We start from the raw sequence: 14,382 nt of genomic DNA, 5'->3' as shown, positions 1-14,382 counted from the left end.
GCCCTGCACCTGGCTCCTTCAGGTCAGTGGGCACACGCTGTTACCCTGTCTCAAGAGCTCCTGAAAGGCCCGTGCTCAGCACCCTCCATAACACACCTGTTGAACAAAGAAAGCACCATGGAATCCTGAGCCCTGCTTACTTTTACTCCTGTTTCTCAAGCGTCCCTATTTTCTTCAAGGCTGGGCCACATATGAGCCTGGCACTGGTGGTACCTCTCTGCTTCCTGAGTAAAGAAGAACCACCCTTTTCCCATGTTGGGAGAAGTGAGACAATAAAACATCCTTAATTTGGCCAAGCTAACTGAGTTTCACCAGATAAAATCAGAATGGAAAATAGTAAAATAGTATTATCTTTTTGCATACCTGGAACTGTGATTTAGTACATTTGTTCCTGCTCTACTTACAACCAAGAAAGTCTTGACTAGAAGGTAAAGGTAAAAAAAGAATCAGAGCATCAAGTCAGCCAAGGGTGACATTAAGAAAGAGGAGCTGGTCGGACAGAGTCTGGGGAGAATGACCGGTGAGAATAGGTTATTTCATGTGGGTTATCAGAGGCTTCTGCGAAAACAATTTCAACACCTTCAGGGCTAAAGCAAGGCTGTAAGGGACTAAGAACAGATGAATGGTGAAGAAGGAGGTTCCCACAGACACGTCTGGCAGGGCCAGGTGGGAGGGGAGCTTTGGTGGGTTGGCCTGACAGGGATTCTCCAAGATCAGGAAGTCAGGTGTCTATGTGAAGGCCCGAGAAGGAGCCAACAAGGAGGATGAGACAAGAGGGGAGGGTCATGGGAGTCCAGGGGCGTGCAGGGAGATGAAGAAGGTGCAGGGTTTGGCCCTGGAAGGAGGAGTCTTTGCCCCTGCTAGGAGCCGGAAATGGAGGAGGAGGGCATTGAGATAGATACACTCATGAACAGGAAGAGAATCACCAGGAGGGTCCTGGTGTCTCTGGTTGTTGGAAGGCAAGGTGATCTGCCCGGAGTTAGAGGAAGAACGCAGGCAGGGCATTTAGGAGACCAAACATAATCTAGGGCTGCAGGCAAGAACTGGCCCAAGAAACTGCCAAGTCGCTGCAAAGGGTGGCAGGGTTGCGTTGCTGCTGCTGCTGCTGACAATCACAGTGATAGCTACTGCAGACCACATTTACTGGGGCCGACTCAGCCTGCTATCATAGTAGAGTGCTTCATATGCAGTAGCTCCATGCAGAATCTGCAGAATAATTCTATGATTCTGGGCCAGTAGTTCTGTCATTCTCCCCATTTTACAGATGAAGCAACTGAGGCTTAGAAAGAGTAGGTGACTTGCCCAGTTGGGAGCTGGGGTTGGAATCCAAGTCATCATCTAATTAAACTAAAGAGCTTCTGCACAGAAAAACAAACAAACACAACAACAACAAAACTATCACTAGAGTAAACAGACAACCTACAGAATGGGAGAAAATATTTGCCAACTATGCATTTGACAAAGAAATAATATCCAGAATCCACAAGGAATTTAAACTAATCACTAGAAAAAAAACAAACCCCATTAAAAAGTGGGCAAAGGGCATGAACAAGATACTTCTCAAAAGAAGAACTAGATGTACCATATGACCCAGCCATCCCATTACTGGGTATATACCCAAAGGATTATAAATTATGCTGCTATAAAGACACATGCACACGTATGTTTATTGCAGCACTATTCACAATAGCAAAGACTTGGAATCAACCCAAAGGTCCATCAGTGACAGATTGGATTAAGAAAATGTGGCACATATACACCATGGAATACTATGCAGCCATAAAAAAGGATGAGTTTGAGTCCTTTGTAGGGACTTGGATGCAGCTGGAATCCATCATTCTTAGCAAACTATCACAAGAACAGAAAACCAAACACCGCATGTTCTCACTCATAGGTGGGAACTGAACAATGAGATCACTCGGACTCAGGAAGGGGAACATCACACACCGGGGCCTATCATGGGGAGGGGGGAGGGGGGAGGGATTGCATTGGGAGTTATACCTGATGTAAATGACGAGTTGATGGGTGCAGCACAGCAACATGGCACAAGTATACATATGTAACAAACCTGCACGTTATGCACATGTACCCTACAACTTAAAGTATAATAATAATAAATAAATTAAAAAAAAAAAAAAAAGAAGACATAGAAGCAGCCAACAAACAGATGAAAAAAATACTCATTGCTAATCACCAGAGAAATGCAAATCAAAACCACAATGAGATACCATCTCACACCAGTTACAATGGCTATTATTAAAAAGTCAAAAAATAACAGATGTTGGCGAAGTTGCAGAGAAAAGAGAATGCTTACACACTGATGATGGGAATGTAAATTAGTTCAGCCATGTGGAAAGCAGTCTGGAGATTTCTCAAGGAACTAAAAACAGAATTACCAGTCAATCCAGCAATCCCATTACTGCATTACTGGGTATATACTCAAAGGAAAATAAATTGTTCTACCAAAAAGACGCTTGCACTTGCAGGTTCACTGCAACACTATTCATAATAGCAAAGACAAGGAATAAACCCAGGTGCCCATCAATGGTGGGCTGAATAAAGAAAATGTGGGCTGGGCACGGTGGCTCACACCTGTAATCCCAGCACTTTGGGAGGCCAAGGCAGGCAGATTGCCTGATTCCAGGAGTTTGAGACCAGCCTGGGCAACGTGGCAAAACCCCATTTCTGCTAAAAATACAAGAAATCAGCTGGACATGGTGGTGCATGCCTGTAGTCCCAGCTACTCGGGAGGGTGATGTGGGAGAATCACCTGAGCTCAGGAAGTTAAGGCTGCAATGAGCCCAGATAGTGCCACTGCACTCCAGCCTAGGTGATGGAGTGAGATTCTGTTTCAAAAAAAAAAAAAAGAAGAAGAAAATGTGGTATATAAATGCCACAAAATATGTAGCCATTAAAAAGAACAAAACCATGTCCTTTGCAGCAACATGGATGCAGCTGGAATCCATTATCCTGAGTAAATTAATGCTGAATCAAAAAACCAAATACCACGTGTTCTCACCTGTAAGAGGGAACTAAACATTGGGTACTCATAGACATAAAGATGGGAATGATAGATACTGGGGGGACTACTAGAGAGGGAGGGTGAGAGGGAGGCAAGGGTTGAAAAACCACCTATTGGGAACTATGTTCACTCCTTGGGTGATGGATTCAACTGAAGTCCAAGCCTCAGCATCATGCAATATATCCATGTAACAAACCTGCATATGTACCCCCTGAATCTAAAATTAAAAACAAATTCCAGGTCATTGGCCCCCTGAGAGGTCTTGCATGGACTCATCTGTCCAGCTCTGTGACTTCTGGCCCAGGAGCAGGGTAGAGGCTGAGGACTCAGAGGGTGGTGTTGCCTGGAAAGAAGGTTACTTTGTGGGGCCCAGATGGGAACTCCCAAATCCGAGGGGCTCAGGGACGGCAACAGAGGGCAGAGCCAGGCAAGTTCTGAGAGTGCCAGTAGGCGGTGGTGACCACCTGGAGGCTTCAGAATTCCGGGGAGGCTACTGAGAAGGGATGTCAGCAGATGAGGAAGAGGAGGTGGTAGGGTTGGAAACAGGTCCCCCAACCGAGTGCTGAACCAGGGAAAATGGTGGATGCTGGAGCCACTGACTATGATGGCGAGACATGGTGACAGTTTTCCAGATGCCAACCTCATCTCACACCCTTGCATGCTACAGTCCTCCCGACACACTGGCCATGGCTTCCACATGCTTGCATTTGCTTGGACATCCTTTTGTCCAAATGTCTTTGTGTTGGTTCCTTGGCCTTGTATATCCTTGAGATTAAATGCAGAGGAGGTATGACCTGTTCAAGGTCATGCTCACTGTGCTGGAAGTTGAACCCAGTGTCTGGCCTGTAGCTTGACTTCCTTTAATCTTTACAGCAACCTTATGAGGGAGGTGAAGAGAGGAAGTGACTTGTTCAAGGTTGCACAGCCAGGAAGTGGTGGGGTCAAGGTCTGCTAACATGCATGGAACATAGGAGTGGTGATGCAAGCAGAGATCTTGGGATCCTCGGGCCCTGGGCAGGGAGGAATGCTTCCATGGCTGGGCAGCAGGGAAGTCATGTGTCCTTGAGGTGCCACCTGTCCCATTCTCTAGAGCTGTCAAGAGGCTCAGCCTCACTTCGTCCACCCCCGGCTGCAGCAGGACCAAGAAACCAGGCACAAGCAGCTGCTGCAACAGGGAGCAACACGGGACGGCCCAGCAGAGCTCCATTTGGCTGGGTTCCATGCTCAGGGGGAAGAAAAGAGGAGCAGAAACTGGAGCACCTTGCACTGAAGGGAAGGGAGTGTCATGATCATCACTCATTCTTTTGTTTCTCACAAATCAGGAGGGAAATGAGAAGGAGGAACATGGGAGGGAGACAGTGATGGGGACCTACAGTCTCCTCTGTTCTTAATCCTGCAGGGATTTCCAGCTGCAGGGAGAGCCGGCAGGGAGAAAAGAGCTCCAAATAAAATTGCCAGCTCTGGACCCAAGCAAGCGCAAGTGGATTCCAGGAGAGGGAAACAGTGGAGTACATACTTGACGTTGGTGTTGGTGCAGATGATGTACTCAATCTCATCAGAATAGGGATTCTGGAATGTGAAGCTGCTGGTGCGGATCAACATCCACTCCCGGTTCTTTGTGCGAAATCGATACATGACCGACAGTACTTGGCCTTTCAGCTTAACCACCTGAGAAAACATTTGGAGAAGGAAGTCAGCAGGAGGAAGGATGGTGCCAAACGGGAGGAGGGAGAGGCTGCAGGCAGTGGGGTTGTGGCGGGGGACAGCAGGATCTCAGAATAGGGGCATTGTGGCTAAAAGACAGTAAGAGAGGGAGAGCAGTTTTGCAATGGGAACTCCTCTGCCTTCCTCCTGGTGAAACGGGGTGCTGCATTTGGGTCATTCTGTAACCACGGTATGAGAAAGCAACCATTCAATGCCTGCTTTATAGGAGGACTTTTAATTTAGCTTTTACAAATCAGATCATGAAAACTCTGCAAGCCAGAGCGTTTTTCTTTTTGCCTTGGTTGCTAGGATACTCTGGGTTTGGTGCTCTCCACTCACCCTCAAGTTATCTCACTCAGGTATGTAGCTACATTGTATTCACAGATTTATTTCTTGCTACCACAACATACAAGATGCTTAACCTCTGCTTAACATTGTAAAATGGAATCAATAGACTCTCTGATAGGAGACATAATGAAATGATCACTTTCTATGGATTATTTATTTATTTATAAGTTTCTATGTATTACACTTTGATGTTGTAATATGATTTCAAATGTATTGCTTCAGAAATAGCCTCACGAGTTTGGTAAGATGAGTTTTCTTATTTACAGCTGATAATACTGAGACTCAGGGAAATTAAATAAGTCATCCAAGATCAGATAACTTTGGTGGAAAAGCTAGGACAGGAAGCAAGATCTTACTTCCAAATCACAACATTGTCCCTCTGGCTACACAGATCTCCCCTTTGTTCTATTGAAAATATGCTCCAGCCTGGCCATCATGGAGAAACCCCGTCTCTACTAAAAATACGAAAACTAGCCATGCCCCATGCCTGTAATCCCAGCTACTTGGGAGGCTGAGGCATAAGAATCGCTTGAACCCAGGAGGCAGAAGTTACAGTGAGCAGACATCATGCCACTGCTGGCCCCCGCCACAACCCCACTGCCTGCAGTCTCCTTATCCAAGGGGGCTCCAATCCAAAACCCCCAGTGGATGCCTGGAATTGTGAATAGTACCAAACCCTATAGATGCTATGCTGTTTCCTACATATACATACCTATGATAAAGTTTACAAATTAGAAACAGTAAGAGATTAACAACAACTCATAATAAAATAGAACAATTATACCAATATGCCAGCATCACTATTCTTGCACTTGTTTGGTAGCAAACGCAGTGTGGAAACACTGGCCAAAGGGAGGAATCACGTCCCAAGCTGGACAGAGTGGGAAGGCACAAGATTTCATCATGCTACTCAGAACAGCACACAATGTAAAACTGATGAGTTATTTCTGGAATTTTCCATTTAATATTTTTGGACTGTGGTTGACTGCTGGTAACTGAAATTGTTGAAAGCATCGCAGCAGGTAAGTGGGGGGCTGCTGTGCACATCACAGGCACATGCAGCAAACCAGACACCGGAATACGCATGCATACGCGCAGAAGGTAGCATTCGGGTGCGCTTCTCATGGTTGAAGCACAAATGGAAGAAGGGATATAAATGACTGGTGGGACTAGGCCTGGGTGTGATTACACCCCCCAGGACAAAATATGGCGAGCGGGAGTTCTCCCCTCCACAGGCATGTGCAGACCCCAGATCAGGGCTGGCAAATCTCTGGGCCACGGCAGTCGGGCTTGCTGACTGAGAGATCACAATGTGACCACAGATTAGAATGGGGACTTGGTCCCTGCGATCAGGGAAGGCCTGATTCACCCATTCCTCACACCCACCACGCTTGTGGTCTATTCTTCGCTGGTGTCTGTCGTCTTGGCCAGACTGCACTCAGCATGGGGACAGGGACATCTTGGTCACCTGTGTCTACCCCATGTCTATCCTCAAGCCCTACAAGGAGCAGGCTCTCAGAGCACACTTCCCACAGGGACTCAACGGTGTGCTGGCCCCACAGCTGGGGATAGCCATCCCTCTTCCACACCGTCCCCGGGGGAAGCCAGACAAGATCTGGGCCTGCGGATGGCAGGTAAAGCTCCCTGGTGGGAAATCCCTGAGTGATACATAAACGAAACCAAGAGCTCTGGGAGGGTGGGCAGCTGTCCCAGACACCACAGGGGAGGAGGCTGAGCTGTGCAGTAGGTAAGGCCGGGCATGTCCGCGGCCCCAACAGCAACCTGGCTCTTTCCTCGTGGGGCTGGAGGTCAAGGCCATGTGCCTCTCAGGTCAGCATCCAAGGGGGACTTCTCTGTGTCTGCTCCAAAAACAGGGGACATAGGGAGTCACTGTCCACATTTTGAAACCCACATCTTCTGCAGTCTGAGGAAGCACAGGAAGCGTGGTCCCTTTTTTTGTTTGTTTCTTCTAACTAGAATGCCTGAGATAGTGTGAAATTTGTTAGCTCCACGCAACTAGCACACAGAAGGCACCACCTTAGGAACTGTGTAAAGGGAAGCTCAGCCTTAGGAGCTGTGGAAAGAGAACAGAAGAAGGGAGCCGGCAGTTCTGCACCCTCCTGGCTCCAAGTTATAGGCTAAGCGCCTTAGACATGTTGTCTCAAGCAGTCCTCACAACAGCATTTTGTGAACCTGGAAACTGAGCCTCAAAGGAGTTGAATACCTTGCCTAAAGCCTTATGACCTTAAGCCTAGATCTACCTGTCTCCAAAGCCCTTTACATAAATTCCTATTGCCAATACACATTCTCTGTCCCCAAAGAGCCTCTCAGCCAGCAGGTGAAGGATCAGTGTGTAGATAACTGTAACCCAGACAGAGTATGCTTGATGTCACTACAGAAACCCAGATGAAATGCCATGGGGTTACCAGGAGGGTGAGGAGACATGGCCTGCGGTCAGGATCTGAAGACGGCTCCCGGAGAGAAACGGGGTTTCTCTCCAGTTGGAAGAGGGTAAAGTGTTAGCAAGTGAAGATGTGTGGGGAGGGCTCTCCTGGCAGAAGGTACAGCATGGGTAAATGTTGGGAGGCTGGGAAACCTGACATGTGATGGGGGATTGGCTATGCATGGTACAGGTGACATGGTCCAGGCCCTCAGACCAGGGCGATGCACGTGGCTGTGCTTAACCCAGGTGCAATGCAGGAGATGGCCAAGGCCAAGCATAAAACCTGGCTTAGCCTGGCTCTTCATGGAAACAGCCCCCTTCATCATCTTCCTCATCGTGGAAGGTGCCTGAGCGGAAAGGAGGCAGGCGAGATGGCAGCCTGCTTTCACTTCCACGGAGTTCAGCTCTTTTTGACTTACAGGTAAACTGTGCTCGGAGAGGGAAACCAAGAGCAGACGCAAGTTTCCTGGTCCCCGGCTGGCTCCCTGTTACCCCCTCAAACTCAAATTCCTCACAATCATGTTCTAAGGGCCTCCTGTCCAGACTATTCAAGTACTTTTGTTTAAATCCAGAGTTCAAGAGCTGGCTCTTAGCTGACGTAGCCACCTCCCTGCTTCTGCGAGAAGAAGCCACTTCCCTTTATCAAAATTTGACCCCCACCTCAGCTATCAGTGGGGAGACCAAAGAACACAAGCACGGGGCCAAGGCACAGTGTGCTCCAGCATGTCCCTGCAGCTGCTTGGCCGCTGCCCACTGTGCCCTGTGGCAGGGGCTGGGGCTGGGGCTGGGGCTGCCGGCATTGCTGTCTCGGCCTCCCCTCCTGCTGGAGGAATGTGGTGGCTGCTCTCTGAGTGAGAATTACTTAAGCTGGGTATCAGGGTGGGATCAGATGTTAAATTCCTTCTTCGTCTTTTCAAAATCCCCCGGGTTCTGACAGTGTTAGCAGTCTGAAGCCTTGGGTGTGCTGTTGGATGGAGAGGCCTGTGTGTGGGGTGTGGTGTCGTGATTAGGATGCATTGCAGGCAGGCAGGCCTGGGTTCTGCGACCTGGGGCAGGCAACTGCACCTCCCAGTGTCTACTGTGAAAAAAATGAGGAAGACAACACTTACTGTGTAGGTTTCAGGATTACATAAGATAATGAAACGGGTCTGGCCAGTTACTGGGCACAGAATGGAGGCCCCCATCACTGTTAAAGCTCCATTTCCATTAACCCAGAAAAATGAAGCACAACCAACCCAAACCTGACTATGCTAAATGATGCAAAGTTTATCATAATTTCCACATAGTTAGCAAACATATGGCACAAAAAGGCATCCTCTTACAATGTTTAACCATTCCAATTCCACATTTTTCCAAAATGAAAATCAATTGCTATGGGTTTTGTTCCATTTAGATTGCTTTGTTAAGAGCCACCCTTGTACAGGGCTCTACACTCAGTGGTGAAGATGAGGATCAAATGCACAGATGAAGGCTGGGCACAGTGGCTCATGCCTGTAATCCTAGCCCTTTGGGAGGCCAAGGCAGGCGGATCACTTGGGGTCAGGAGTTTGAGACCAGCCTGGCCAACATGGTGAAACCCAATCTCCACTAAAAATACAAAACCTAGCCAGGCATGATGGCACATGCCTATAATCTCGGCTACTCGGGAGGCTGAGGGGCACTTGTATCACTTGAACCCAGAAGGTGGAGGTTGCAGTGAGCTGAGATTGTGCCACTGCACTCCAGCCTGGGCGACAGAGTAAGACCCCCATCTCAAAAAAAACCAAAAATAATAATAATAATAATAATAATAAAAGCACAGACGTAATGAAGTCTGCCCATAGGGAGGTCAGGTTCTGGTAAGGAAGACAAAAAAATAATCCCCCAAACAAGCCAATGGACAAATAAATAAAACTGAAATAGTTGCTGTGAAGGAAAACAAGGGACTTAGAAGGAGGCTGGGGTGACTTTCCTAGGTAGGGTGACCACTGAGGGCATCCCTGAGACAACATGAGTGGAAAGCTGAAGGATAAGATGTCAGTCACGTGAAGAGTGAAGGAAAGGCATTTCCTCAGGGGAACAGCACGTGCAAAGGCCCTGAGGTGGGGAAAAGCATGTTCAAGGAACCAGAAGGCGGCCAGCGTAACTCAGGAGTAGTGTCCACATGAGGATGAGACGGGGCCAGGTATATAGATAGCATGAAGCTATGAAAAGGAGCTTGGATTTGATTCTAAATGCCCTGTTGGCAGCTTTTAAGTAAAGATGTGGCAAAACCTAATTTATGTCTTCAGAATGGCTTGGAGTAAAGTAAGAGTAAAAGCAGAGAGACCAGCAAGAAAATGACTGCAATGGTCAGAATGGGAGATGGGGTGACCTGGTTCAGGGGGGTAGGAAAGAAGACAGAAAGGAGGCGCTGAGTGTATGGAGTGGGACTGAGGGAAGAGCTGAGGATGTTTCTTGGTTTCTGGCCTGGGCAAACAGGTGGATGGTGACGTGAGGAGAACTGGGGGCTGAGAAAGGAGAATCAGGCATTCTGCATTTGAGGGCTGTGGGGCACTGATGTGGCAGTGTGGCATAGCAGCTGGTTGTTACATAGGTGTTTAGCCCAGTACCCAATAGTTATATTTCCCTCCTCCCACTGTCCACCCTCAAGTAGACCCCAGTGGGCTACTACCCCAGTGGGGTAAAAGCAAGTGTGGAGCAGGATGGACAGTCTGGGCTGGAGTCGTCCCATGGGTAGGATTATCCAGGGAGACATCACAGGGAGGAGAGAAGGCAGCCAAGGGGTGAGCCCTCGGGCATCATCCATCTTGGCTTGTAGAAGAAGGCAGAAGAGAAGAAACCAGCAGAGGAGGCCAGAAATGGGAAGAAAGCCAGGAGTGGGTGATGTTCTGAAAGGAACAAGCAGAGTGTGCAGGAAGGAGCGGGGGTTAAGAGTTCTATCCACATATGTGGCATAAATTTGGAGTCCTATGTCTATTTGTGCAAACATAGCAATGCCTTCAATAGGAAGGTTCGGCGGTCAGAGAGGCCCCACTCTTAGATACTTGAAAGGCAGAATGTCAGGCACATGTTTTCTCAGAGGCGTGACAAACTATTATTCTCTCTTGAAAAGTAACTCAAGGACCTCTTTCCTTGAATAGAACACTGCCTGCTCTATTCTTTCCTAGGGCTGAAGCAAGACATGAGAGCCCTGTGGAGAGAGGAGGTGTGTTCTCTCTCTCACCTCAGCTGAACCTGGGCTCAGGAAGCCGCAACTCCTCCATGTGAATCCCGGTTCTCTCATTCATCGCCTGTGTGGCAGGGAGGTGCTTTTAGGTCACCAAGCCTCACTACACTCACCTGTAACATGAAGATGATGATGCCTACCTCCTCCGACTACTGTGCAGATTCAATAGTGCATGGGACAAGGCTTCCCATATGTTTGGCACACAGTAGGTGCTCAATACACAGCAGCTAACAGCCACGATGTGCATGACACTGTTACTAGGGTGACCACCCTCTCGGGCTCCCAGGTCACCCTAAATCCCTCTCTCCTCACCATGTCTATCCAAAGCATCGGCACTCGTCAAACAACTGTCTCCTCAAGTTGCCCCCTATTTTAAATTCCCACTGCCCCTGCCCACATTCTGGCCACATCACCTCTTACTTGGACAATTTTAAAAGCCTCTTGTCTTTGTTTCCAGTTATTTCCCCATCTGTGTCTTCTGCATACCCGGGCTACTAAAGTGGTTTTTTGAAACACTGCTCTGCCTAAAATCCTCAAAGTCATCCTCGCTTACCTTTCTTTTTACTTTATGTATGTATGTATGTATGTATGTATGTATGTATGCATGCATGTATGTATTTATTTGAGACACAGTCTTGCTCTTGTTGCCCAGGCTGGAGTACAATGGCACAATCTCGGCTCACTGCAACCTCTGCCTCCCGGGTTCAAGTGATTCTCTTGCCTCAGTCTCCAGAGTAGCTGGGATTACAGGCACCTGCCCCCACACCTGGCTAATTTTTGTATTTTTAGTAGAGACGGAGTTTTGCCATGTTGGCCAGGCTGGTCTCGAACTCCTGACCTCATGATCGGCCCACCTTGGCCTCCCAAAGTGCTGGGATTATGGGCGTGAGCCACCCCGCCCGGCCGCTTACCTTTTTATTGGCTGATTGATTGATTGATTGAGACAGAGTCTCACTCTGTTACCCAGACCGAAGTGCAGTGGTGCAATCTTCGTGCACTGCAACCTCTACCTCCCAGGTTCAAGCTATTTGCCTGCCTCCCAAGTAGCTGGGACTACAGGTGCGTGTCACCATGCCTGGCTAATTTTTGTATTTTTAGTAGAGGTGAGGTTTTGCCACATTGGCCAGGCTGGTCTTGAATTCCTGGCCTCAATTGATCTGCCCACCTTGGCCTCCCAAAGTGCTGGGATTATAGGAATGAGCCACTGCACCTGGTCTTCACTTACCTTTAAATGACTGAGGAGAGAATCTACGTTCTTTAGCATGGGTTAAGAGGCCTTTCACAACTTGGCTGTACCAGGCTCATTTATCACCACTGCCCACCTCCTCCAAGTCAGCCAGTGCCACTCCAGCCACTAGGAACTGCTTAGGATTCTCCCTTTTGTAACTCTAGGGCTGCCCCTTCAGTCTAGAATATTCACTTATTTATTCTATGCTCGTCCTTTAAGACCCATCCCAGTTGTTCTCTCCCCCGGAACAATTCCTCCCTCTTCCCCATGCAGTTATCCTCTCCAGCCTCTGTGCTCTGCAGTCTTTTTCTTCATGACCCTTTAGAGTTCTTCTCCTATTACATAGTACTTATTTACTGATGCATGTCTGTCTTCCCTACTAGACTGTGAGCGACTTCCTAGCAGGGGCCCTGAGTGAGGCCACAGGTAGGACCTTGCAGCCTGCCTGGCATATAGTAGGACTAATGTCCTGCCAGCCACATCCACAGGTGCCCAGACTATGCATCAGCTTTAAGTGGGCACTGGCAGTATGTACCTGCTGGAAGCTCTCACGCAGATGGCTCTGATCCTCAGGGTGGCAGAATTCCAAAATGTCCTTTCCCAGAAGATCCTAAATAAAAGAGACAAGCTTTAGTAATCCCAGATCCATTTGTAATTATTTACATACTCACTGTGAGACAACTGTTCATTTCCATCTCCTTTAACATCTCCTTTAACTCATCTTCTTTAGCCTGTCCCACCCCAGATTTGAAAAAAAAGTGAATGCAAAATTTTCCTGGGAGCCATCAGGGAACTGGCTTCTTGGTATTCATTCTAAGTTCCTTTGGCATGCTCAATATCAATTTCTAATTTGCTAAGGCACTACATCAGTAGCTTCAGAATGCAATTTTATTTTTATTTGTCTTGGAGAGGCAAACTGCAATAAACATATTTTAATAACATAAAAAGAAAGCAAAATAATAGCCTGAGGACAGATGTGTTGCTTATGAAAACTGGAATTATTTAAATGTGGAAATTGTAGCTCTCCTGTGGCTGAAGAAATGAGGTTATCAAAAAATAACTGTACTTGTTAAAAGCCTGTTTACTATCTACCATCATTAGTCTATGCTACATTCAAAGGACATAGCATTAGTCCAAAAAAAAATGTGTTTCACAATGAAACTGATCAGAATAAGATAAACTGTTTACAGATAACTTCAAAAGTGTTGTAGTAAAGTGGTCCAGTTAAAAGTGTATTTTTTAAATTTATTTTATGTTTTTTATTTTTCGAGATGGAGTTTCACTCTTGTGCCCCAGGCTGGAGTGCAATGGCGCGATCTTGGCTCACTGCAACCTCTGCCTCCCGAGTTCAAGCAATTCTCCTGCCTCAGCCTCCTGTAGCTGGGATTACAGGCACCTGCCACCATGCACAGCTAATTTTTGTATTTTTAGTAGAGACAGGGTTTCACCTGTTGGTCAGGCTGGTCTCTAACTCCTGACCTCAAGTGATCCACCCGCCTCAGCCTCCCAAAGTGCTGGGATTACAGGCATGAGCCACCATGCCTGGTCAGGAAGTGTTTTAAACAGCAAAAGATTTAAACTAACTCATTGATCGCAATCCAAATCGGCAAATGGCCTAAGTGAATGCTGACACTGGCAGTGGAGGGGAAGTCCTATCTGCGTGCCAAGAAGTAACTGGATGCCCATGGGAAGTGCCACTGGATAAATGGGTCTGGCTGCCATCAGAGGTTGGGGTGAACTTGGAAACAAATCCATTTCTCCCTTTATTCCATCCAAGAATCCCAAGGTTTACATAAATCTAGACATGCAGAATCATATGCAGGGTCCTAATAGTTCTAGTTTGAACTGCTTCTAGTCCTAAAATATACATGCCATTAAAATACTCATATATACATATCTCAAAACTTTGTTCCTCAGAATAAACATCTTTTTTCTTTATAAAAAAGCTTTTTATTTTTTAAATAAATTTAAATCTACAAAAAAGTTGATACTACAATACACTGCTATATATCCTTTATGTATATTCAATAATTATTAATATATTATCACATTTGCATTTTTCCTTCTTCATATATATGTATATGTTCATACACAGGCATGTATATACTTAATTTCTTACTGAACCATTTGAAATTAAGTTGTAGACATCATGGCACTTCCCCTCAAAGTATTTTAGCATGCATCTCATAAAAATGAGGCCGGGCGCGGTGGCTCAAGCCTGTAATCCCAGCACTTTGGGAGGCCGAGACGGGTGGATCACGAGGTCAGGAGATCGAGACCATCCTGGCTAACCCGGTGAAACCTCGTCTCTACTTAAAAAAATACAAAAAACTAGCCGGGCGAGGTGGCGGGCGCCTGTAGTCCCAGCTACTCGGGAGGCTGAGGCAGGAGAATGGCGTGAACCCGGGAGGCGGAGCTTGCAGTGAGCT

General features: G+C 47.2%; 1 protein-coding gene across 10 annotated transcripts in view; it reads right to left on the bottom strand.

Annotated features, from left to right (window-relative positions):
• Positions 1 to 14,382, bottom strand: part of ARNT2 (aryl hydrocarbon receptor nuclear translocator 2) — a 203,601-nt gene that overhangs the window by 36,010 nt on the left and 153,209 nt on the right. For all 10 annotated transcript variants that reach the window (XR_010588193.2, XR_012415246.1, XM_065548283.2 and 7 more), the window contains 2 exons: positions 12,489 to 12,563; positions 4,539 to 4,690 (listed from right to left, as the gene is read on the bottom strand). Coding sequence is in view for 8 of the 10 variants with exons in the window: in XM_065548283.2 (XP_065404355.1) it covers positions 4,539 to 4,690; positions 12,489 to 12,563 (227 nt within the window). In the remaining 2 variants the exon portion in view is untranslated. The remainder of the gene's footprint in view (positions 1 to 4,538; positions 4,691 to 12,488; positions 12,564 to 14,382) is intronic.

Source organism: Macaca fascicularis, chromosome 7 (assembly GCF_037993035.2).
Source record: "Macaca fascicularis isolate 582-1 chromosome 7, T2T-MFA8v1.1".
Classification (NCBI taxonomy): Eukaryota; Metazoa; Chordata; class Mammalia; order Primates; family Cercopithecidae; genus Macaca; species Macaca fascicularis.
This window is presented reverse-complemented; position numbering and strand designations above follow the sequence as displayed.